This window comes from Panulirus ornatus, chromosome 7 (genome assembly GCF_036320965.1).
Source record: "Panulirus ornatus isolate Po-2019 chromosome 7, ASM3632096v1, whole genome shotgun sequence".
Lineage (NCBI taxonomy): Eukaryota > Metazoa > Arthropoda > Malacostraca > Decapoda > Palinuridae > Panulirus > Panulirus ornatus.
In genome coordinates, this window is record NC_092230.1 from 47968124 (window position 1) to 47995097 (window position 26974).

At 36.6% G+C, this 26974-nt stretch overlaps 1 protein-coding gene across 4 annotated transcripts in view; it reads left to right on the plus strand.

Annotated features, from left to right (window-relative positions):
* Positions 1 to 26537, plus strand: part of LOC139749613 (monocarboxylate transporter 14-like) — a 154212-nt gene extending 127675 nt beyond the window's left edge. For all 4 annotated transcript variants that reach the window (XM_071663745.1, XM_071663743.1, XM_071663744.1 and 1 more), the window contains 4 exons: positions 1403 to 1555; positions 1714 to 1879; positions 4699 to 4899; positions 11738 to 26537. In XM_071663745.1, coding sequence (XP_071519846.1) covers positions 1403 to 1555; positions 1714 to 1879; positions 4699 to 4899; positions 11738 to 11892 — 675 coding nt within the window. In that variant the 3' untranslated portion in view covers positions 11893 to 26537. The remainder of the gene's footprint in view (positions 1 to 1402; positions 1556 to 1713; positions 1880 to 4698; positions 4900 to 11737) is intronic.
* The last annotated feature ends 437 nt before the right edge of the window (positions 26538 to 26974 follow it).

Here is a 26974-nt window from a genome sequence, read left to right on the forward strand (position 1 = left end):
ACGAGAAGTGGGAGACCAAATTGGAGGTGGAAAGATGGAGTGAAAAGATTTTGAGTGATCGGGGCCTGAACATGCAGGAGGGTGAAAGGCGTGCAAGGAATGGAGTGAATTGGATCGATGTGGTATACCGGGGTCGACGTGCTGTCAGTGGATTGAATCAGGGCATGTGAAGCGTCTGGGGTAAACCATGGAAAGTTGTGTGGGGCCTGGATGTGGAAAGGGAGCTGTGGTTTTGGGCATTATTACATGACAGCTAGAGACTGAGTGTGAACGAATGGGGCCTTTGTTGTCTTTTCCTAGTGATACCTCGCACACATGAGGGGGGAGGGGGATGTTATTCCATGTGTGGCGAGGTGGCGATGGGAATAAATAAAGGCAGACAGTATGAATTATGTACATGTGTATATATGTATATGTCTGTGTGTGTATATATATGTGTGCATTGAGGTGTATAGGTATGTATATTTGCGTGTGTGGACGTGTATGTATATACATGTGTATGGGGGTGGGTTGGGCCATTTCTTTCGTCTGTTTCCTTGCGCTACCTCGTAAACGCGGGAGACAGTGACAAAGCAAAATAAATAAAAAAAAAAGCTCTTGTTTTGGAGCTTTTGGGTTAAACAAATCATGGATGAATGGGAAGTTCACTACATTTGCAAAGTTTCATGTAACTAAGCAAATAATCTAATTTGTGGACTTAGAGCAATGTACATGTCAGCCCTTTCTTAAAAAAGTATCTATGATGCTGCTTTGAACTAGCCTGCTTGGTAAATCATTCCATTTTTTAACAATCTTGTTGAAGAAAAAGTATTTTACCCCTTTAGAGAAAAATGTTTGACTTCAAATTTGTATCCATTACTGCATGTGAAATCAGAGAAATTTCATCTCCAAATTTTTCATATTATTTCTTGAACATTTTTGATCGTCATTGCTTTCATTTTTTTTATTCATTTAGCTTGTTTTCCTTACTATGGTAGCTGCAGTTAGTCTGTTTTCAATATCTTTCCAGTTTTCAGTTCTTTGCATTTTTTAGGGTTTATATCTATATTTCTGACACCTGTTCCCAGCTGGAACTCACTCAAGGGGGGACCATGGCAATAGTGAACTCTAGTGCTGGTTTTTAGTCTTTAATGCCTCACCCTTAACAGGCCACTGGCAGAGGGCAACTCTAGCACAGTGTTTGCATAGGCTCCTACCTGATGTTCCTAATGACTGCTTGTGCCTAATGCTCCTGCCTAATGTTTGTACCTTATGCTCCTTGCCTAAATTTTCCAGGGTTAAAGTTCATTTTAGTCTTTTGTCTGACCTTTATTGTAATTTTCTGTGTATTTGTGTGTGTGCATACTTGTATATGTTTATGTGAATGAATGAGTGATGTAATAATCATCTATGGAATTTGCAGGTGTGTGGGTGTGTCCCATGCTCAAGGGAAACGCGGGATGCCATGAACAGCCTAATGGATTGGGGTCTCCTCACGGATGGTATCTTTATCCTCTTTGCCATCTCCAACTTTTGTACCTCCATTGGTTTTAATGCACCGTACATCTTTATTGTTGTAAGTACAGCCTATCACTGGCCTGATTTCTTATTTGCAAAGTAAGATAGCACCATGAATTAACCAAGTAAATGTCTGCCAAATTACCATTTTGATACACTTCATAGAATAAGAAATAGATATATTATGAAAAAATAGTCATGTTCCTTTTTCCTTAGGATCGTGCTCGACATCTAGGTATCCCAGATAGCCAGTCATCATTCTTGCTGGCTGTGGTGGGAATCGCAAACACTGTGAGTCGTATTGTCCTTGGTTACATCTCTGACCAGTCCTGGGTGAATCGCCTCTATCTCTACAATGTAGCTCTAACTCTTTGTGGCATTGGTTAGTTTCTTCACCCTTAGTACCTTGAAAAATTTAGTAGAGTTAGGCAGATATGTGAAGTGTAAATAGAAGTAACAGGTACTGGAAGGGCTTTGCTAGGATTTACCAAATACTGGGGAAGAATTTGATATGGTGTAGCAAGTCCTGTGAGAAAGTGTAGCAGGGTGTTGCAGGTATGGTTAGAAATAATAGGAGGTGTTGCGAGAAGATTAACAGAAATATTACATGGAATGATATATCATATAGTAGGACCTTATGAAGCATACAAGGGATAATGATGGTGTGTGGCAGGTACTGTAAGAGGGTGTAGCTTATATTCCAAGAGGGCATGTTAGATACTGTCAGGGGGTAGTGAGGCAATGTAATGGTGTAGTAGGGATATTTTTATAAAAGGATGTAACTGGAGCTGTGAATTGGTGGAACATGAAGTGTGGGAGGCTGCATCATGTATGGTGGATTTTAATGGGCATGGTTTGATTGTGTAACAAGTATTTTGAGGATTGTGTTAGTGTATAGGAAGAACTGTAAGAGTTACTAGCTTACTCTACAAAGGAGTATAATTAGGCATAGAAAATATATAATGAAAGGATTTAGCTGGCAATGAATGAAGGTGTGGCAGGATGCAGCAGAACATAAGAGTGACTCAGAGGGAGAATGTAATAGGTACTATAAAGGCAAAATCGTGATATGAAGCTTAATAGGAACTGTAGGATAAGAATAGATGGTTTTGCAAGAAAGCTTAAATTGTGCAGTAAGTACAGGGAGACAATGTTGTAGGGAATAGGTACTTGTAAGAAAGCATAGTATGTTCAGTGAGAACGCATAATGAATGTTGTAAGAGCTGTGTTTCTGCAGAATGGATTGTAAGAGGGTATAACTTGGTATACTATGACTGGATGTATCAGGACACAGCGGTGGACTGTCAGATGTGGCATGGTGTAATAGGGGTTGTAAGAAGGTTACAGAAAGTGTTGAGAGGGTTTTATTAGGGTGCAGGAGAGACTATGAGAGGATGCCGTTGGGTTAGATATGTATTGTGAGGATGTAGGAGTAACTTTATGAGGTAAAAATTCACTCAAAGTCAAAGTTTCTTGCTAAAAAGATGAATGAATTCAAGAATAACTTCATTATCTTTGTAAACTTCTGGAATACTTGCCTTTCAAAGCATCATTCCTTATGACCAACCAAGGGTCATGGAATTTCTTGATTCCATAGAAGATTACAAAGAACATATGTTTACACACCAAGGTTTCTCAGAACCCTTATCTGCATGGAACATTTCCTATTAGATCACGAAGCTGGAAATGCCTATGCAGTCCAGACTGTCAGCCAGACTCCATGATATTAAGAGAGGAGGCTTTTACTCCAGAGGAAATTAAAAAGATATGTCTTTAGGATTCATTCACTACCTTTGATAACTACTATGTTAGTCTGGATCTGACTGTCTCCCTTCAGTGGCTTTAGGTGTTACCTCCTTGTAAGACACCATTTATAGCCATAGTTAAGCCCTTTATGAGTGCCTCCTTTCCTTTTCTGGATTTTCAGATTTTTCTGTAAGCCCTCTACTTTAATGGGAGTATGCTCTGTTCATATGTCAGAAATAGAGACTGAGGAGTGAAAAAATTTTCTCTATCCAAACTTGATAAGATCTTTCCCTAGACATAGCATGAATCAAACACTTTTATGAATCCAAGGCTATAAGAAAAAAATTTCATGAAAGGCATCGTAGAACCTTGTTACCTGCAAAGTTTCCAAATTGTTAAAGATTCAGGATCTTTAACATCTCATTTGGACTGAGAAGAGGAGGCTGAAGGTTTCTTCAGAAAAAAAAGAGATATCTTAGTACTCTGCTCCAAACAGGCCCAGACAAATTGATATCAAGTGCCACAGACAAAGATTCCCACTAAGCATGCTAAGGAAAAGCAATGGAGCTACTTACTTCATATTCATCTTGAAAGAGGCTACAAAAAGAATCTAAACCTGTGACTTCATTCATGTCTAATTGCTCAGATTCTTACATTAATGTCTAAAAAGGCTTCCAGATTGGTATCATCTTTTGGCAGATGAATGAACATTAAGTAAAGATCGTTTATTGAATGTTCTCCATATTGGTTGAGGATAATATATGGTGTGAAGTGGTTTGATCAAGTTAGTAGTAAAAGGATAAGAGAGAGTAATACAAACAGTGTGGTTGAGAGAGCTGAAGAGGGTGTGCTGAAATGATTTAGACATATGGAGAGAATGAGTGAGAAAAAGTTAACAAAGAGGATATATGAAGGGAAAGAAGCTAAGATATATTACAAGTGTAGTGGTTATTTGCTAACTTGTTGGCACTGAAAGTTTAGATATTATTTTGTCAACATGTATTTTGTATACTGTTTGTTTTCTCTCGTGCCACCTCTCGGTTATGTTGAGGTAGGCTAAGATTATGTTTAAGTGTCTTAGGCATGTAGTAAGGTGAGCAAGGGATGGAGCCCCCTGGTTTGGGGTTAGGTAAGATTTATTACTTTGTTTTAATCCAACACAGCATGGACTTCAAGATTGTGACAGATATGGGCTCTCCCTCAACCCCAGAGGACTTTGCATACTTGCAATGATCTTTCCATTAATCAGAATTGATATTTAAGTAAATCTTAATATTTGCACACAAAAAATTGCAATACAAAAAGTCAAAATACCCAGTGATTAAGTGGAAATATGTGAAAAGAACTAACCAGCAAAATATTATATGACCCACTGACTGATTTTATGCTTGATAAAAGTTTTGGTACATTTTTACTAAAATATAAACAAAAATAAAACACCCTCTTTTCCAACAGGAACATGTGTGAGCATATGGTTTTATAGTTATTCATCACAAATCTTCTATGCTGCTGTGTTTGGTTCCATGTCAGGAGCATATGTGGGACTCACTTCAGTTGTCTTAGTTGACTTACTAGGTATGGAGAAACTGACTAATGCCTTTGGGCTCCTCTTGATGTTCCAAGGCATTGCATCTATCATTGGTCCTCCAATTTGTGGTAAGTACCTGAAGTTTATCTAGTTTTGATATACCTGTCATTACTATTCAGTACATTTTACACAGCAAGGAAATGTGCATGTGAGTGTGTGTGTAATTGACTGTCACCTATTATCTGTTTCTTTTGTATGGGTAGAGAGTTCTTCACTCATAGGGCCTCATTTCATAAACTCTCTTTTCTATCATACTGCTTTTTAATTTTCTGCGTATAGTCAGCTTTCACAGTTTCATCACTTAGGTTATTCCATTTATGTATTAGTCTGATGCTATAAAAGTACTTCTTTATGTCATTTCTTAAAAAATCTTTTGCTTAGTTGCTTGTTCTGGTCTCTGCTTTCTTTCTCTTTGAATCTATTGGACAATGCTTAACTGTTGACATCATCAAGTGGTTCAGAAATTTGAAAGCTGTATATGAATGTATTTGTGTAATTATTAGTGGCATTTGTATTTAGATTTTAATGTCTCAAATGCAGCAATCTTGGGACTAAGTTCTTGCCAGATTTTAGAATTTCTTGGATTCAGGATATTGATATTGCCAAGGGAATCTGATAGTAGATCAAGTGAATCATAACTTAACCTGTAGCATTTTCTACTTCTAGTATATAAGTTCTTCTAGCACTGGTTTTGGTGCTTTATATATATCAGCTAGAAATTGAATGTGAGTAAATGAGGCCATTTCTTTGTTTATTCCTGATGCTGCCCTGTTGAAGTGGGAAAGTACAAATGTATATAAAAGAAAAACAGTTTACCTTAGTATTGAGCATCATTTCAACTGGAATTATATGCTTTATTGACTAAAAACCTGTAATTCTGAAGACTAAGGTGATGATTAGTTATTTCTTCATCATGGAATTGTTTGGGGTGGCCCAGATGAGGTTGTATGTGTATAAACGTGAGTGTGAAGTTGATGCCTCATGTGAGGTAGGAAGCAGGCATTTCATCCATTGAAGGAGCTGGTCTGGACATGCTTGGAAGATTACCAAAATTCATTTCAGGCCCAGGAGCATCAGGCAAAGGGCTTGGCAAAAGAATTGGAGTTTCTGTATGTTGTGTATACATGACTGATAACTTCTTAAGCAGTTTTTGGAATGCCTTTTTTCTCCATAAACCCTATATACACAGACTAAGTTAGTGATGGGTACATAGAAGTTGAAATTTTGGGTTTTCACAGAGCACTACTACCCTCACAAGTGCTAGATTTTGGAATGCCAGATTTAAAGCATCTTTGTGTACCTATTTGTATGGTATGGGAAGGGATATCTTATTTCTGCAATTTAAAGTTGTGAAGCCTCCATGTTTAAGTTTCATTTATAGAATACAGTCTTTTTAAACTTCCTTCATACTGTCCACTTTTACAGTTAACTCTTTAGATTGATGTATGTATCCAAAACTGTTATTATGGAAGAACTGTTCCTTCACATATAACATGAATTTTAGTTGATTTCTTGTTATCTCTTGTTACCTGCTCTAGACATTCTACTGAAAACCAATTTTGTTCTCTCAATTGGAATGATTGAACTGGTGCTGCATGCTGAACTTTAGTTTGGATTTGATATTTTTTCAATCATAATTGTTTCTCCTAACTTAGTGAGGTACCATCAGGAACAAATGTATTATGGCCTCATGGAAACATCCACTCTCTAGCTGTCATGTATGAGACACTGAAAGCAGAGCCTACCATCCCCATCCAAATACCACAAACTATTCCATGGTTTACCCCACTTCATATACCCTGGATCAGCCCACTCACAGCACCACATTGACCCCATAACTACATCAGTCCATTTAATTGTTTTTTATGCATGCCTCTCACCCTCATGAATGTTAAGGCTCTAGTACCCCAAAATCTTTTTCATTCCATCCTCTCATTTCTTGCTCCTCTCCTTGCTCCTTACATTTCTCACATGTAGATCCTCTTAGATAATCCTTGTTTGCTTATCCTCTCCATATACCCATACCGTTTCAGCACAACCTGGCAGCTGTTTCAGTCAATGTTCATTTATTACCACATTTCTCAGAGAGTCATGAAATACATAATGGAATATCTTTTTTCAAATGGACTCTTAAATGAAAGACAGCATGGATTTGCTCCTGGGAAAAGCACATAGACACATCTATTAGTTTACAGTAATGACATATATGAAACAGTGATGAATAGGTAAAGAATGAATACTTTTTCTTGATTTTGAAGAAGTAAACTCTGAAGTAATAATAAAGAAAGTGGCAGGGATCAAACAGGAAGTTCAAAGTAGTTGCAGATGGAAGCATGTTTTAGGCCACAGTACTCTTTTGTAATCATGATCTCAGATGTAGATAAGGAAGTAAGAGAAAGTGTAGTTAGATGTATTTCAGATGACATGAGAATAAGTAATGGAATATGTGGGTGATCAAGAAAAGTGTAAAGAGATTTAGATGTTATATAAAGTTTGGTAGGTGAAAATTGAGAAATTAGTTATGGGCAGTAAATGTGATGTCACTGCTTACATGCAGAGGTCCTAGGGAAAAATATTATACAGAGTGAAGTAAACACCAAAGATTTGGTAACTATTATAGATAAAAAAAAAAAATATGATTTTAATCAGCAAACTGAAAAGATAATGATTTCTAGCCAAGTGATGCGTGAAATGATCAAATGTAATGATTATACTAATAAATATCTATTTAAGAAGTTAATTTGACAACTGTTGTTAATCACAGATGTTTTTGCTTGTAATATGACTGCTCATGTTTGAGATACAATTCAAAACATGTCTCAACCATGAGTAGCATACATTTGAGAGTATATTGCTAGGATGTCATTACAGAATGCATGGTAACTATAAAGTTTATTTATATCTTAAAAGAACATTTATACACATACTGTTTATATATCAGCAGAAATAGGCAAATGAGACAACATCAACACTAAACATTTCCCTCCTCCATCATGTCTGCTGGGTAACAAAGCAACTGTCCTGTGGAAGCATTTCTCACCCAAGTACACACCCCTCCCAGCCCCTATGCAGAACATAGGCTTGAAATGGTGGTGGGAATTATCTTAGTAAAGATATACATCTGTGGATGTTAAAGGATTAAGAATAGGAATTCTTTTCAGATATATTGCAACTCTGAGAGCTTAGGTGCCATTATGTGAGCCTGTTTCCTAATTCATGGATGTTTATACTGTGAAACATAGCCATATGATTCATTGCTAAATGGGGGCAAAATGCATAGGGAGGGAGTTCTGCATTTATTGGGCCCCATGTCTTGAACTTTCTATACTATTATACAGCTTTTCAAACTTCTGTGTACTAGATGCATTCACTGTTTCATCTCTTAGTTTGTTTCATTTATCCACAACTCTCTTATTGTAGAAGTACTTCTTAAATCTTTTGTACAAGGTTCTATCTTAGTTTCTTACTGTGACTTCTGTTTTTTTTCACTTTTTCTTCTTTCTTCAGTGGTTGACAAATTTATTGCTACTGATCTCTCCATTTCATATTTCTTTACCATCAATGTTACCTTCTTCTGGATCTTTTTTATTCAATCTCATTTCTTTTTCTTTTAAGTGTGTTGACCAAACTTAGGCTGAATATTCAAATTTACATTGAATATGAGCTCTGAATAGTTTATTGAATATTTCCTTATCCATGGACTGTTATTCAGTTTTAACAGTAAATGGTAGATAATTTGCCTACTTGATAATTTACCTAGCATGGTGTTCTGATGATAGGTTCAGTCCTGTTTTGACACCAACATTCCTTTTATGAACAAACTTGAGGATTTTCTTTCTTTTCAGATTATAATTGGATCAAGGTATTCTGTCACTGTTTTCAATATTGTTGCTTTTCATATACTTAGGCTGAACTTTATCGGTCATATATCTGACCAACTTTGGAGCTTGTGTAAGTCCCTATATGAGTTGATGCATTCATGTTCATTTCCTTCTTCTCTTATGACTTTAGCATCAGCAAATATTTTCAGGTATGAACTCACTACTTTCATGCACAGATTCACTTAGTTTCTTTGTTGCTGTTTCATAGTCATAATGAGATGTTCTTTAACTATATCAGTTTTTGTTACGTTGCACTTGCTTAAGTTTAACTTCATTAGTTTTTTATATGACCATCTCTGGAGCTTGTCTAAATCTCTTTGTAAGTTGATGCAATCATGGTCATACCCTGCTTTTCCTTTAACTTTAGTATCATTTGCAGATATAATCAAAAATGAATTCACTCATTCTGTTTAGTAATTAACATAGACAGTTAAAATATGTCTTAAGTTCAAGCCCTGTGACATGCAAATGGTCTCCCAACACATTCCGAAATGGCTTCTCAGATGTTCATTCTTTATTTCCTTCCACTAATCCATTCTTTGTTCCCTTCCACAAAGATTATTTCGACATACTGAAAAAATCTTCCCTCTGTGCCTGGCTGAAATCCAGCTTCTGTATCAGTCTGTTGTATGGGACTATGTCAGATGACCTCTGGCAGCTCAAAAACACACAATCCACCAATCCATCCCTTTGTCTCAAAGAGGTCTTTTACTATAATCTTAAAGATTTGTTACAAATGTCCTGTTTTCCATGAACTTGTGTTGCCTCTCAGGAAGTTTCTTCTTTGCAAGTTATCATCCTTTTGCTCTCTAAATATTTTCTCTGTTGTTTCACAGACCACATTCATTAGAAATACTGATCTGCAATTCATCTTACTTCCTGATCTTTTTATTTAGAAATAAATATAACATATGTTTTTCCATTCCCTTGGCTCTAGACTCTCTTCCAATAATTTTATTGAACAGTATTTCAAGCAGCCTGTCAAGTATTTCTTCATCTTCATGAGCAAATATAGAAAGACTTCATCAAGTAATTACAGGTCTATTTGTACTGTTTGGGGAGGGAGTTTTAAACTCTTGGGTCCCCATCTCTTGAATACTTCCCTACAATTATGCAACCTCAGTCCTCAGTCATTCTGTTCCTTTCATCCACCACTCTTATACTATAAAAGTATTTCTTTACTTCCTTGTTTACAAGTTTTTAATTGAATGTTATGTCCACTGGTTGTTCTAGCCCTTAATTTCTCAAAGAAGTATCCACTGTCTACTTTGTTGATCTCTTTTCAAAACTTAAAGGCTGTCATCTGGTCACCCCAAACTCATCTTTATTTAGCTCACTCATTTCTGGTAATATCTTAGGTGAACTCCTCTGGGCCTTCTTTATGAGCTGTTTGTGCATTTTAGGTGCAGTACTAAACCTGAGAAGCATATTTTAGTTTTGGCCTTATGTAGGATATAAATATCATGAATATTTCCTTATTCTAATATTTGCATGCAGACACATTGTCTCCTTAACTATTCTCCCATGTCAGGGATGATGTCTTCTCCCAAATCCTTCTCTCAAACAGAATCTTGAAGCTTATATCCTGCTGGGTAATAATCATTTTGAGCCCATCTTTTTCTTCGACCCATCCTCATTACTTTACTTTTGCTTAGGTTGAGTTTGATTGACCCCATTTCAGACCAGCATCAGACTTGTGTAGTTCCCCTCATAAGTTGATGCAGTCTTTCTTGTTTTTCACTTCTCTTGACCTTTACATCATCTGCAAACATTTTCAGTGGGATTTCATACCTTTAGGCAGTTCATCAATGTAAATCAAAAAGAGTAGTAATTCCACAGCTGAACTGTGTGGCTCTCCACTGGTCACCTCAACCCATTTGGAAATGGTCATTTGATATGTTTCCATTATTCCCATCCACTTAGATATTCTGTCCATCTTAGGAGTTTCTCCCCTTATTTCTGCTTGGTGGTCCATCTTAATCAGCCTCCTTGAGATACACTGTCAAATGCCTTTTGACAGTTGCAGATTTTGACAGTCCACCCAGCCTTTCCTTTTGTTTAGGACTGAGCTCACTCTTTCATAAAACTTTAAAAGGTTAGTTATGGATGATCACCTTTCCCTAGAAGCATGCTGTTTCTCACTTCAGAAATTTTTCCTCTGCAGAAAGTTTTTCCACTTGCTTTCCAATAATTTTTTTCCATAACGTTACAGACCACACTCATTAGTGAAACTGGTTTATAGTTCAGCACCTGTTCCCCATCTCCTTTTGCATATGTAGGTATGATGTTCTGACTTTCTAAACTTATTCCCTCACCCTCTTACGAATTGGGTCTTCTTAAAGGGACACAAAGAAAAGAAAGAAAAGATCTTGATTCACTGAGGTTGGCAGCACTCCTTCATTTTCTTTGAGACTGGGAAGCTCCCACTCCCAAACCCCATTTAAACTCACAAAATTGGCACTCACATCTGAACATCTAATGCATATACCACCCAGGGTGTCACATCATGCTCTGCCTCCCCCTAACTTGTACATTACAGGCTTTATAAGCTGTAGATACTCCACAGTCTTGATAGAAATTGGGATCACTGCCTGGGTCTCTTCTTATAACCTCCGTGTTGATAAATGTGTGGATTTGTGTTTACTGTGAATAAGAATTGGGTTGTGGGCTGACTTTTAAGGTATCATATATATTTCACCATTTGATGGTTTTGGTTGGCTAGCCCATCTTTAATCTAGTCACCTTAATGGATAGCCATACCATGGACTGAACACACTGGGATTGGAGATGTGTGTTAGTGATTTGAAAGCCTTTATGTATGTAATCCATCACATGGGATTAGAAATAGAGGTAGTAATGTTAAATGGATCACTAGAGAAGTCTAGTAAGTTTGTAAGTTGAAGATTTAGATGAGTGAACTTTTGTAGGTTTATATGACTATAATCTACTCATTGTGAATGGGAAAGTAAAGATGATAGTTAGATACTTAGCAGAAAACAAGCACTAAATTAATGGATCTTTGCAGGAGCACTGTTTGACATGACACTCTCCTACGATTATAGCTTCCTACTTGCTGGCAGTATGATAGCTATTTCTGGCCTAATGCTCTTCTTCATCCCATGCATCTGGCGTGTACAGGCCAGGAAGTTGGCCAAAGAAGCTTCTATCAATCCTCATTAGTAATATCTGTTGCTTAATGGCAGATGATGTGTTGGATATTAATGAAATATCCTTATTATCAGGTTTGAACAATATTTGTAAAATTAGCTGTGATTACCCAGGTTTTGTAATTGTGGAGGAAGTCCCTTTTTACATGAGATGATAAGAAACAGTTGATATACCTTGTGTGCATGTGACAAGAAATTTGCACTTGATTCTGTGGTTTGTGAATGAATGGAAGGACCAAATCATTTGAGAGTAAAGTGCCAATCCATATTTATTGTTATAAGAAGATATTTAATTGTTACGAATAGTATGGATTACTCTGCACAAATCAAAGAGGTGCTGTTAATGAAAAGAAACAAACAGTGATGAAAGACCTGAAAAATATAGGAAAGAAAGACCCTTTAGTCAGGGAAGAGATTGACTTTCATGTATGATTTTATGAAACATGGAACCCTGTTCCAGTGGTTATGAATTCAGGGACATTTGTTAGAAGTTTCTGTATGTCTCCAAGAGTTTTTATTGAAGTACAAGTTTATGTGCTGGTACTGACTGATGGCAGTATGTGTGATAAAGCAGTTAATGTCACTGATCCTAAATTTGTCATCAAAAAGTCCAAAATAAAAAGTTAGGCATGTCTCTTTGACAATAATAAAGTACAGTACCTTTTTTGTCTGATAACTTAGCAGTGTTCTTAGGAAGATAATTTCTTTAAATTAAGTTGTATTTTAATATGGCAGACTTTTTCATTATTTTTATATTTACTGATGGTAAGGATGTCTTCATTTCATGAAGTTAGATACCAATTGTTTTCATTTATAATCAAATCCTCAGGATCACCATGGGTAATAGATATTGTAGGTAAAGAAATATCTTATGATAAAACAGTTATACAAATCTTTTCTAAATCATGGAAGAATAAACTATACAAAAGAGTTGATAGCAGAAAACAAGGTAACCAAGATAACAGAATAAGTAGACTTTCACACACACACACACACACACATCTTACATTCTTGATCACCATTCCTCACTGGGAACAGATGAAGTAAAGGATTCACTCACTCACATCCATTCTTTAGCTGCCATATGCAGTGCATCATAACCACAGCCCCCTTTCCACAACCAGGTGCCACAAAAGTAAATATAGTAAAGCTACAGACTTCACAAAATGCAGCTCCATCTGATCATGCTCAGCACTCATTTCTGTCTGACAGCATTAGACCCTCTCCCACCTAGACCACCCCATTGCAAACTACCAACCCCAAAGTTAGAATTAAAAGCATAACCCTACCTTACGCTTCAGCAACTTAAACACACATCTCCTCCACCCCAAGCAAATATAACATTAACAAAACACATGCACACTGAAATGACCCAACAAGCATTAAATACATTATTTATTTATTTATAAATTTATTTTGCTTTGTCGCTGTCTCCCGCTTTTGCGAGGTAGCGCAAGGAAACAGACAAAAGAAATGGCCCAACCCACCCCCATACACATGTATATACACACACGTCCACACACGCAAATATACATACCCATACATCTCAATGTACACATATATATACACACACAGACACATACATATATACACATGCACACAATTTCACACTGTCTGCCTTTATTCATTCCCATCGCCACCTCGCCACACATGGAATAACATCCCCCTCCCCCCCTCATGTGTGCGAAGTAGCGCTAGGAAAAGACAACAAAGGCCCCATTCGTTCACACTCAGTCTCTAGCTGTCATGTAATAATGCCCAAAACCACAGCTCCCTTTCCACATCCAGAACCCACAGAACTTTCCATGGTTTGCCCCAGACGCTTCACATGCCCTGATTCAATCCATTGACAGCACGTCGACCCCGGTATACCACATCGATCCAATTCACTCTATTCCTTGCCCGCCTTTCACCCTCCTGCATGTTCAGGCCCCGATCACTCAAAATCTTTTTCACTCCATCTTTCCACCTCCAATTTGGTCTCCCACTTCTCCTCGTTCCCTCTACCTCTGACACATATATCCTTTTGGTCAATCTTTCCTCACTCATTCTCTCCATGTGCCCAAACCATTTCGAAACACCCTCTTCTGCTCTCTCAACCTCGCTCTTTTTATTTCCACACATCTCTCTCACCCTTACATTACTTACTCAATCAAACCACCTCACACCACATATTGTCCTCAAACATCTCATTTCCAGCACATCCACCCTCCTGCGCACAACTCTATCCATAGCCCACGCCTCGCAACCATACAACATTGTTGGAACCACTATTCCTTCAAACATACCCATTTTTGCTTTCCAAGATAATGTTCTCGACTTCCACACATTCTTCAAGGCTCCCAGGATTTTCGCCCCCTCCCCCACCCTATGATTCACTTCCGCTTCCATGGTTCCATCCGCTGCCAGATCCACTCCCAGATATCTAAAACACTTTACTTCCTCCAGTTTTTCTCCATTCAAACTTACCTCCCAATTGACTTGACCCTCAACCCTTCTGTACCTAATAACCTTGCTCTTATTCACATTTACTCTTAACTTTCTTCTTTCACACACTTTACCAAACTCAGTCACCAGCTTCTGCAGTTTCTCACATGAATCAGCCACCAGCACTGTATCATCAGTGAACAACAACTGACTCACTTCCCAAGCTCTCTCATCCACAACAGACTTTATTTTTGCCCTCTTTCCAAAACTCTTGCATTCACCTCCCTAACAACCCCATCCATAAACAAATTAAACAACCATGGAGACATCACACACCCCTGCCGCAAAGCTACATTCACTGAGAACCAATCACTTTCCTTTCTTCCTACTCGTACATATGTATATTTTTTTTTTTTTTTTTTCATACTATTTGCCATTTCCCGCGTTAGCGAGGTAGCGTTAAGAACAGAGAACTGGGCCTTAGAGAGAATATCCTCACCTGACCCCCTTCTCTGTTCCTTCTTTTTTAAAATTAAAAAAAACAAGAAAGGGGAGGATTTCCAGCCACCCGCTCCCTCCCCTTTTAGTCGCCTTCTACGACAGGCAGGGAATACGTGGGAAGTATTCTTTCTCCCCTATCCCCAGGGATAGTACATATATATATGTATGTATATATATGTATAGGTCTTACCAAGCAAATGCGAGTGAAAGGGGCAATTTTTTGTTTGTCTCTGGTGCTAGTTTACTGAAATGGAAAATGCTGGCCACACTATGTTTCTAGTAGTGATGGTCAATCAGTATGAAATTGGTAGTGTTGGCCACTTATCTTGGTTTTGGTATTGTCAGCTACTTGGTGAGATATTGGTAGTTTTGGCCTTTCAATATGGATTTGGATAGTGTCCATTCAGCTTGGTTCATGTAGTTTGGGCCTCTAAATATGGTTTGATCGTTGGTGACAACACTATACAGTATTCACAGGGTTATTCATTCATTGTGGTATGCAAGTGGTTCACAGTTCTTTAAAATGTGTGCAGGGAAGCCATTCATCATTTTTTGTGCAGAGCCAGTCATTATACAAGCAGCGCTGCCTATTCATTATCTTACGTTCAACATTATGCACTCACTGTGGTATCCACAGGGTTAATTGATAAATATAGTATGTGCATAGTGTACCACATAGATTTTCTGTGAAGGATAGGCTACTCTGTATGGTGAATATTTTTGTAACCATTCACTTATACAAGCATTCTTTGCTTTGCTCAGTGCTAGCCACTTAATATGGAGTGCACAGGGTTGGCTACTCCATGTGGTTTGTGCAGAGTTAGTCTCTCAGAATGTTATGTAGTGGTAATTCTTCTCAATATTGTACACACAATCATCCAGTGTCTGTAATCTTTCCTAGAACATTGGCTTATGTGTTTGAAGTTTAGATATTACATTGGACATCTTGACTTATAATATATTCATTACAAGTTTACCTGATTAGATTGGAGATCGTAACAGATTGATCCATTTCTGATGTAAGTTGAACAACTCATGAAAGTGTAACCGCAGTTGTTCTGGAATATTCTTATTAATGACCATACAGAAGACAGACACCTAAGATGCTCTACATTAGAATTATTTTATCCATTGCCAGTATGAGCATTTTATAAAGTTCATCCTTGTATAAGAAACTTTTAATTGTATCATTGAATATTAAAAATGTTCATCATTAAAACTTCAAACAGATGAGGATGATACAGATTTTGAAGGCATCAGTAAGACAAATGAAATTTAATTATTTTTGACGAGGTGTATTTTGTACACTTGTAAACTGCATGTAGTTTTTTGGGTATCACTGGAATGACCATCATATATTCCGCATAGAAATTTTCCTAGATAAAAGAAATATATTTAATGTTTAAGAGTAGTTCTCTTGCGTTGGTGGCGGTGAAATGTTGTCTTAGGTGGTTTTTGGCATTGATCCTTTGTATACCTAATAATTATGTCACACCATCCAAGGTCATCACTTCTTTCCACAGCCAACCAGGTTTTGCTAAATTTTGTAAAGTGTGGTAAATCATTGATAAATTGAATCTTTTAACTTAATTGCCCATATTTGAGTGGTACAGGATTGCATTTAGTGGCAGTATCCAACAACCATTTACAGTTATTAGTCACAAAAAAATGACCTACCTGTAGACAGTTGATATTCTTTACATACAGGTATCAAAATATGAGTTAGTAAGAGTTGAATGAGAAAATTCTTATTGTATAGTTGAAAGGCTTGAGAACTTGAAGTGTTTGGAGGGAGATCTTGCTGTAGTGTTTGAGTGAAGGTTAACTTATATTGGAATTACATTTTGAACTTTACATAAAAGTAAATATGTTATGCATAAAAACAAACTATTTTTATCAACTAGTAATAAAACAGTATTATACATTAACAAGGTTCAGTTTGTGAATCATCTTAGTGATGTGTAATGATGAATATTGTATTGAACATCCTCTGTGAATTACTTTGATGTATGAAGAGCTGGAAAGGAGGACGAACTTGCTAATTTCTCACTTTAAATTTTTATTGAAAACTGGTATTTATTCTTTGGGTTTTGTTAGCAAAGCAAGAAAGTGAATGACCTTTTGTGTATTGAAAAATACTAACTACATAACTTCAGGATGTAAATATCTGAATTCACGTATATAATGGAAGTTAACTTTGATGTCCATGGAACACCATTATGCTGGCTTTAAGAGAATTGACACTTGCATAGTCAGTTTTGACTGATAAAAACTGAAGATTAATTGTATGCTGTGATTATTATGCTGTAGGGTTATAGAATAATAATGGGTTAGTGTATCTATTTGTCTATATGATTTACTCTTTCTTAATTGACTTTATAATTTGGTGGACACCCTGTAAGTGCTTATTCTGGTAATCTGAAGGTAATATAGTCTGTAGTAACAGATCTGACATGGAAATCATTAGGCAGCCGGTTTGTGTGCATGAACTTGATTCAGTCTGTATATGTAATGACTCTGGTACGTGATCGGAAGGGTTAAAGTTCACATCTATAGGATACTGGTGTTCCATTTCTTTGCTCCTTTGGTGATACTTTGAATCTGGATGCTGATCTGTCTATCTGTATGTATCACTGACAACCATTCCCTCCAGGTCCTCCCTCAAAGGGATAGCCACTGCATAAGAGTCTTCATAACTCATGAACTCTAGTGCCTCTTTTCATACTTTAGTGCCTCACCCTGAACAGGCCAACAGCATAGGGCAACTCTAGCATTGTTGCCAAAGGCTCATGGATGCTGATATGAAGGATCTTAACTTTTTTGATACAGTGTATGAATGTTGGATCATGATGTATCGCTATTTGATTTTTTGTTGAATCTGAGATTGCTCTATGAGGTTGGCATGAAATTGCTTACCTTTCTGAACATTGTTAATTCTGGTGTTATGAACATACTCCTCTGTTCATGGAAGATGAATAGACCTATGGAGTTTTAACTTGAAGGTATAACCCTGGCTTGAGAATACCTTTGGGATAACCACAAAACCATTGACTTTAGCATATCCATCAATAGCAGAATTGATCTTGTGTAAGTGTGTGTGTGTTTATACTTTTGAGAAAGCCCTGGATGTGGTATAATGTTCAGTGCTGCATTGCACATCATTATCTCCTATGCTTGCCCTTATATTAAGGAGACAGCAAAACTGTAACTGGTAACTAATCTATAAATAATGATAATATAAAAGTAATATAGTTATTAGGTAAAGCTCCTTGAATATTACTTGTGCATGGATGAAATGGACTAAGGATTGGTTATTATGTCGTATTTTGTAAGCTACAATAAAGTACCAAGTATTATATACCTACAGTATATAACTTTTTATTCATTTCTTGGATGACCTTGCCTTTCTTTCAAGAAGATATAGCATTTTGATATGTGCAGGAAGATTGATATGCACATATGACCTTGCCTTTCTTTCAAGAAGATATAGCATTTTGATATGTGCATGAAGATTAATATGCTGCAAATAGCTAAAAAAAAAAAAAGCCTGTCAGAAAGGGCAATTCTTTGGGAGAGTCTGCCCAAAAAGGACAGCATTATGAATTACATATTCTGCTGAAATTATCCAGCTGGAGTAATCTACTTTCCAATGTGTCATAATATGAAATAGGTGGGTCGTATGTTCCAGTTCACCATGGGAGTATTCTATTTACAGAGAATGAACCATATAGTCTTTCAGGGTGATCATCTGATGGGACGTCCTTTGTCATAACCATGGATAATTGTGTCTTAGTCTTTGGAATGATTTCTTGTGACTTTGGGGTGACACAATTATGTTTTGTAGCATTTTGACATGAGTCTAAATACAGTTTATGAGTAAGCACTTTGATCCTGTTCATTATCAGAGCTCATGCAGTGAGGGTCACAACTTTTTATGTAGTACTAGTAATATTGACTGCGCTGATAGCATTTTATCTTTAAGTGTTTCTGACTTTGAGATGACTTTTGAAATATTATGTATGATGCAGTAGGAGATTATCAAAGCTAATTGCGGTGTAACCAGTGATAACTAAGCTTATTTGTTTATACTTATGTATATCCTTGATTAAGTATAGTAAATAAGGAATGCAAATGAAACAAATTTCTGAAAGGAGATTACTGTAATTTTTTTCAAGTACATGAACTTAATGTCACTGATAATCATTTCTCAGTGATTTTTTATTGTAGTTATATACAGATATATGTGGGGGTTGATGCCATAGACATTTTACTGGTCATAGGAATGATTAATACCTATATATTGGAATCCAGTTTGTCATCTTGTTAATCCTTCACCAGCATGAAATATATATTCTCTTTGAAGTATTTGTCTACAGCAGTCACAGTAAGCTTTCTCAGTTTACTGTCTTTTGTAAACAGATATTTTCAGACTAAGATTAAACAAAGCTCTATCAAATAGTTTGTTTTAAGGTATAAGGCATTAGTCTTGAAAATAGCTATATTTAATCAGACTAAAACCGGAATGTGTCTCAGTTTTGTATAAGCTTTCAGTTCTTAGGATGAGAATTTTGATGTGTAAATTAAGTGCTGTTTGTATCTAATCAGAGTTCATGTGAGAACTGTTAGACAATATGATGATATAGTGTTCCAATAGTTTACATATCCACTTATTCCTACAGACTCCATCTGTGTGGGTCAGTTATAGTTGGGCTCTGTGAGCTCTGTATTTACTTGGCATCTTGAATGGAACTCATGACAGCCTCTTATTCCTACTTAGCAATTGCACTTTAGTGATACCTTCTTAGCACAACTGACGTTTCTTATCTAAAACTTTTGCACTTTGGAATTTTTCTACCTTGGAACTTGAGATGTAAGACAGTTCAAGCATTATTCTGTCTTGTTTGTCACTACTGTTAATTTACATGATGATAATGTTTATAGATATATCTTTAGCAAACTGTGAATATCTTTTTCATTCTGCTGATTCCTTTGAAATTAATTTCAATCTATCTGTCTATATCTTTGACACCTGTTCCAGTTGGAACTCCCTCATAGGGATGGCCATGGCAACAAAATCTCCATAACTAAAGAACTCCAGTGTTGCTTCCTAGCCTTTAGTACCTCACCCTAAAGAGGGCAGTTGCAGAGGGCAAGTGTAGCTCAATGTTTAGCAGAAGCTCCTACCTAATGTTCCGAATGACTATTTATATCAAATGCTCCTACCTACTACTTCTGCCTAATGTTTCTACCTAATGATCCTGCCTAAATGTTCATGCCTACTACTTATACCTAATGTTTCCACCTAATAATCCTGCCATTTTGCCAAAAGGTATGTCTAGCGCATAGTGCTAACCGCAGGAAAATCTAGAGTTATGAAGAATGAGCTGCATGAGTTAGGTGTTGACAAAAGTTACATATGACAAGGAGAGATTGTATGTTTGTGGACAGAATGTCAGTTGTCCTCATGTTAATGAGGCAGAGAGAAAAGACAGCTACCTGGGTCAGAGGAGTGCAACTTGACAACTACTGAAGTGCTGGCTCAGTAAGCAATGTCACTGACCCTCCTGATACCCAGACAGGTAGTACTGGTAATACACCTCCCTGGTCGTTGGCTGCCTACAAATTACTACCTACACATAATTAATTTCAAATATACAAATGATATTTCCGAAGTATATGATAATTGTACGCACTTCAGAAAAAATTGGTCATGGTAAGGAATTCACAGTATATGATACTTCAAGAGAAAATAAAAGATATATGATACATACATTTAACTTACACTGTTAAAATCTAAAGTTGCTAGAATGTTAGTATTATCTGCACTTTTTTTTTTAACAATTGGCTGCATAACAAGAGGTGCAGGCAGAGGAGGAGTGAAGAAGTACAGAGGAGAAAATAAAAAGAAATTGGTGCAATTGTTAGGAATGCTTTAGGGGGAGAAGAACGAGCAGAAAAATGGGTAAGAGAATTGTTTTTGATAAAATGAATTAACGAAGATTCAGGAAATTTCAAGAGCGAGGGCAGTTGTGAATGAAATAATTGCAAGTATGAATGAATATATGAAGGATTTTTTCCATACATGCTCGCTTTTTCCTACATGAGCAAGGTCACATGAAGAACAGATGACATAGACTTTGAGGGGAAAATTCCTCACTTGGCTCCTTGCACTGTTTCTTCTTTTGGAAAGTAATACAGGAAGGGAGGATTTCCAGCCACCTGCTCCTGCCACTCTTAGTGACCTTCTGTGACTGGTACTAATGTATGATGGATAGAGGTAGTAAAATGGGTCATAGATTTTTTTTTTTACCCTAGGACCCTTTTTATGGGGCTCTTGCAGCTTCAAGGCTGCACTCCATATAGAAGCTGAACGAGCTGAGCTACCTTGAAGCAAGAGGATTGTCAACAATACTGTATTTTTTCCATACTCTGATGATGATACAGCCTTGATGAAGATGACTTCTTGCTTATAATGCTACCACTTGTAGATGGGATCCATTTACACCATGATCATATATATTTCAGACATCAATAACCACCCCCTTTATAGGATGAATGTCCTTGGCTTCTGGTTGATAAGGTATTTCTATGATGAAAATGTCACTAAATATTCCTAAATACAGCTAAACCTCAATAATCCATTGTAATTCTGGAGACCCTTTACCAATCAGTAGATTTTATCACATGAGTGACATGTAACCACCATTTCAGTTTTAAGACAACTGTGTAAAGGAATTGACGTTTTTTTCATTTTTTCCAAATTGTCTCGTCTGTAGGCATGAAACTGCAATACGTAGAAAACACAAAACACATAGACAGACAGCAAAAATCAGGTTAAGAGAACATGGGAATTAAGAAGGGATGTTACTGAAGGAACTGAACCTCAAATAAGACTTGTTGGGTCTAATGTTATCTCAACATCAATATTCATAGAATATGGAAGAAAGCCAATGCTACTGATACCTCTGTCACTTATAAGTGAGGTATGTAAACTGCTAGGTAAGATAGTAAGGAGGCAGAGAGATGGATTCTTGGCTTAAATGACATGATAGGCATTGTAAATTAAGAGGAAAGATGTTATGCATAAAAATCATAGACTAATGTGAGAGGGTATGCAACATCAGGGAATAAGATGGGTGGGTAGATTGTGCCTGGGCTTTAATGTTGTACTTCACAGGAATGGGCTGAAGAAATAAGAATTCTAAAGTGGCATTATGGTTACTTTTCTTAAATTTACTGAGGTTACTCTATTAGAAGAGATTAAAGATCACATTTGAGATGAGTACTTGAATCAGGCAAAAGTACAAAGTGGAAACTTACAGTTTACAAATAGGTAATTATAGTGCTGAGTATTAGGACTGCTGTTATTTCTGGTCTATGCGAATGATTCGGTAGTCAAGAGTGAGATGTCACAACAAAACATGGATACATTCCAACATTTGCTAAGTAAATGGCTAAGAAATTACAACCCAAATAGATTATGAATTATGATAAGGAAAGACCAATCTGTGAACGTCACATAGGGTAGACAAGCAGTAGTAGTCAACCGAGAAGTGAAGTGGACATAAAACTTGATTTATCCCAAAAAATCACATCGTACAGGTTGGCAGGAAACCACAGACAGTGAAATGCTCATGAAGATGTTTATGACATTCAACCCAAAGTAGTGTATATCACTGGCTTGGTTCCTCCATGTAAGGAAATGCTTTTAACTTTCATAAACTTCATGTACATACAATGAGTCCCAGAATTAGGAACAATACTATGTGAAGAGATGAGAGTAGCCCTCAGATGACCTACAAGAGAGAACAGAGTTAGGGGTATGTGCTAAATGTCTTTGAATTTCTCAGGGACCATGATGTATTAAAGAGGGATATTGTGACCAGAGGGCATAGCAGAAATTTCAAGGAAAGTGGGCTGGAGAGGACATAAGAAAATATCTAGTGACAGCTGTGAACATATGAAACAGTGAAGAAATAGTAAATTCCTATTACTGGAAAATTCATGAACTTGCATGAAGGAAACATGAAATTAAGAGAAGGTTCCTCAAGCATAGAGTTCCTAACCCATATGCACAAATGCTCCCTAGGTTGCATATGTACACACATGCTAAACAAAAAAAGTTATAGTCATTGTAATCATCATTACCATTGAAACCTGGTGTATTAGGTCACTATATGATTGGATTACCCAGTGTATGAATTAATGAGGTACACCTGTATTTGAGTTTGTAGATAAATGTGACAAAGTGATGGGAAAGGTTTTTGTATGTGCCATCTATTTAGAACTACATTCTCAGTATAGAGAAGAATTTTGCAATTATAGTATCTAGAATTACCTCGGACAGGCCATGAATGCTAAGTTCATGTATTTTTATCAGCTTAAGTGCTCAACAAATGTGCCTTTATATGTTTTGGAAGACATTCAAAATAATGAGAATATTGATAGATTCATTATCTATATGAATGACAGTCTTTATCAAGAAAGCAATCAGTGGATGATCAAACAGTGGGATCAAGAAATGTAAAATTTTACCTTTGTATGTGTATTTCTTCATGGTGTGAAGAAAAGTAAGTTACAGTATGGGATAAAAGGCATAAAAGGAAAGAAAACAATTTCAGCATCCCCAATAACAAGAATATATTAAATTGTTTTTGCTCATGTAGTTATAATGTGGAAAATTTGATGAACAGTCCACATTCTGTTCGTAATTTTTTAATCTTGCACCTCTATTTCTGATGTAATATTTTAATTTCTCTGTGAATTTTTAGAATAAGATAGAATGCAAATCCATTTCAAGACCAGTCATAAGTAAGAAAGACATCAAAACTATGTGGGTTTTGTAACTATTGATCCAGTTTTCAATGTATGCTTGATATATTTGAATTATGTTTACTTGTTAACTTAGATGAATGTATGTTGATGATGTTTGGAACTGGTGAAAATATGACAATATTCAAGTCAATTTATCACCAATAGTCAAGTGCTTTACTTAGTTGCATAAAGTAATGTTAGATTATGTCCTTTTTAGAACACCTGGTTCAAATGTTGAAAAATCTAAAGATATGGAAAGAAAAGGATACCATAAACATGATGAAGTGTTAGAATGATCATGAACCTCTTTTATGAAATCTGTACTTAAGCATGTCATATTGATTACCCATTTACTGTGTATACAAAGTGTATCAGAATGTGCCATGTGTTCTTAGCAGTGTTGTCGGTGTAAATAGTTATCACTGGTGCTTACATGTTTATGACCTGTTATCCATATATTAAAAAAACTAAAACCTTACTGCTCACAAAGACTCTTGTGTTAACAATATTTTTGATATATCATGTTCTGTACTATCATGTATCAGTTATTTAAAATTCTCAATAGAAAAACCCACTAACTACCAAGATTTTTTTCAGAAAATTCCTTTAACATATTGGTCATTAACTTTATTAGTGACAGCCAATTAGGTTTCACCCTTTCTTCACGCATGTTGGTCAAGTTTAGATTTGCAAGTACAAAAACAATTAGAGGGAAGTCTTATGGAAACGATATTCTTCATCCTCCAAACTGTAGGACAATGGATGGAGTTCTCATAAATCCACTCTGTTGTAATTTATTAGATATCAGAGTTGAAACAGGATGATAACTGCCACATAACTTGTTGCTTTATTTTCTCTGCTTTGCACTAGTTGCTGGATTATTTTCATCACTTGAACTAAACTTAAACATTGGCCTAGATTAACCTATGTGAAATAAAAAGGCTAATATGTGTGAAGACCAGGTTATAGAGTAATGTGATTAAGGATATTAATGTTTCTTGTATGCTTATATTGATAATCTAGATGCTGGTCTTCATGTATCTGTAAATTTCATACTGACCTCCAGATATTCTTACAGTTGACTAGTTGACTTTCACAAGACTACTATCTGTAGCTCTGGTAATTCATCAGAATTTTAACCTGGCAATATGTAACATGGCAGAAACTTTGGTGTCAGCTGTGAATGATTCAATTTTTAGTTTTCCCTTATGTATCTAAAACAAAACATATTTCATATATGTTTTTCATGGACAGTATCTTTGAAATATGAAAAATTTTAAAAGTGAATGAAAGAATGAACTAACCAGGGTGCTGGCTGTGTATGATAGGAGGAGCCATTTTAGAGATCCAAAGCGTTTCTCACCAATTTTTTGCTGTTTAACTGATTCATCTTAGTTTTTAAAGTACACATTCTTATTTCATTCATTATTCCCAACACTAATCAGACAAAAATTGCAGCAAGGGAAGTCATGAGTTTGTGTTGATGCATAGCAGAAGAGGATGAAGTTGATGCTCATAACTTTTTAGTATAAGCATAATGAATTTGTGGTATACCATTTAACTTGAATCACTGTACTCATTATTGATATTCTTACAGTCCAAAAAGTAAACCGCAACCCTGATTTTAGTTACTGGCATAGTACATGGAACTTTTGGTTTATAAATTTTTTCATACATGTCATATCCTGTATAGCATATTAGCACCAGAGCAGAAGAAAAATGACCTCATTTGCTTACATCCACTCTCTAGCTGTAATGCATAATGCACCAAAACCTGTCTATCCTTGATTTCCCTTGACCACTTTATATGCCATTGTTCAACCCATTGACGGTATGTCACCCACTATTTTCCACATCACTCTAGTCGGCTCTGTGTCAGTCATGCCAATCATGCCAGTCTCTTACCCTATCATATTTTATTTGATCACCTCCTCACACCACATATGGTCCTGAGACATTTAATTTCTAACACATATTCTTTTAGTCTGAAAAGAACACCACAATGCTGATTTAGGTTACTAGTGCAGTACAGGATACTTTTAGTTTGATTTTTTTTTCAAAACTAGAGTATGCCTCTCAAGTGTAGATAACATTCCTAAAGAAGCACAAAGAGCTTATAGAAAAGGTCCAGAGAAGGGTAACAAATATGGCACTGGAATGAAGGCAGCTGAGTTACAGGGAAAGGTTAGAGACTTTAAATTTGTCTACCTTGGAAGAGAGAAGAGTGAGGGGTGACCTGAGCACACTATATTTTTAAGACAGATTGATAACATAGACAGCAACTAGTTCTTTGACAGATATAGGGATAAAACAGCCAGAGTATGGAACCTGAAATTAAGGCCATTTCCTGCATTAGTGAGGTAGCCCCAGGAACAAATGAAGAAAGACCACATCTGCTTACATCCATTCTCAAGCTGTCATGTGTAATGCACCAAAAACCTATAGATCCCTATCCACAACCAGGTCCCACAAACCTTTCCATGGTTAAGCCAGATGTTTCATATATCCTGATTCAGACTATGGACTGCAAGTTGACCCTTGTATACCACTTTGTTCCAATTGACTCTAACCCATCATGTGAAATGTCCAGAATAAACCATGGAAGCAAAGTGTTTTAGATATCTGGGAGTGGACTTGGCAGCAAATGGAACCATGGAAATGAGAGTGAGCCATAGGGGACGGGGTGAAGGTTCTGGGAGCAATGAAGAATGTGTGGAAAGAGAATGTATCTCAGAAAGCAAAAATGGGTGTTTTTGAAGAACAGAGGACAGAGCCTTTGAGGGAATATCCTCACTTGACCCCCTTCTCCGCTCCCCTTTTGCAAAATTAAAAAAAAAATGAGAGGGAGGGATTTCCAGCCCCCTGCTCCCTCCCCTTTTAGTCACCTTCCATGACATGCAGGGAAAACATGGGAAGTATTTTTTCTCCCCTATCCTATATATATATATATATTTTTCTTTCAAACTATTCGCCATTTCCCGCATTAGCGAGGTAGCGTTAAGAACAGAGGACTGGGCCTTTGAGGGAATATCCTCACCTGGCCCCCTTCTCTGTTCCTTCTTTTGGAAAATTTAAAAAGAATACTTCCCACGTATTCCCTGCATGTCGTAGAAGGCGACTAAAAGGGAAGGGAGCGGTGGGCTGGAAATCCTCCCCTCTCTCTTTTTTTTTTTTCCAAAGGAAGGAACAGAGAAGGGGGCTGGATGAGGATATTTCCTCAGAGGCCCAGTCCTCTGTTCTTAACGCTGCCTCACTGACAAGGGAAATGGCGAATAGTATGAAAGAAAAGATATATATATATATATATATATATATATATATATATATATATATATATATATATATATATATAT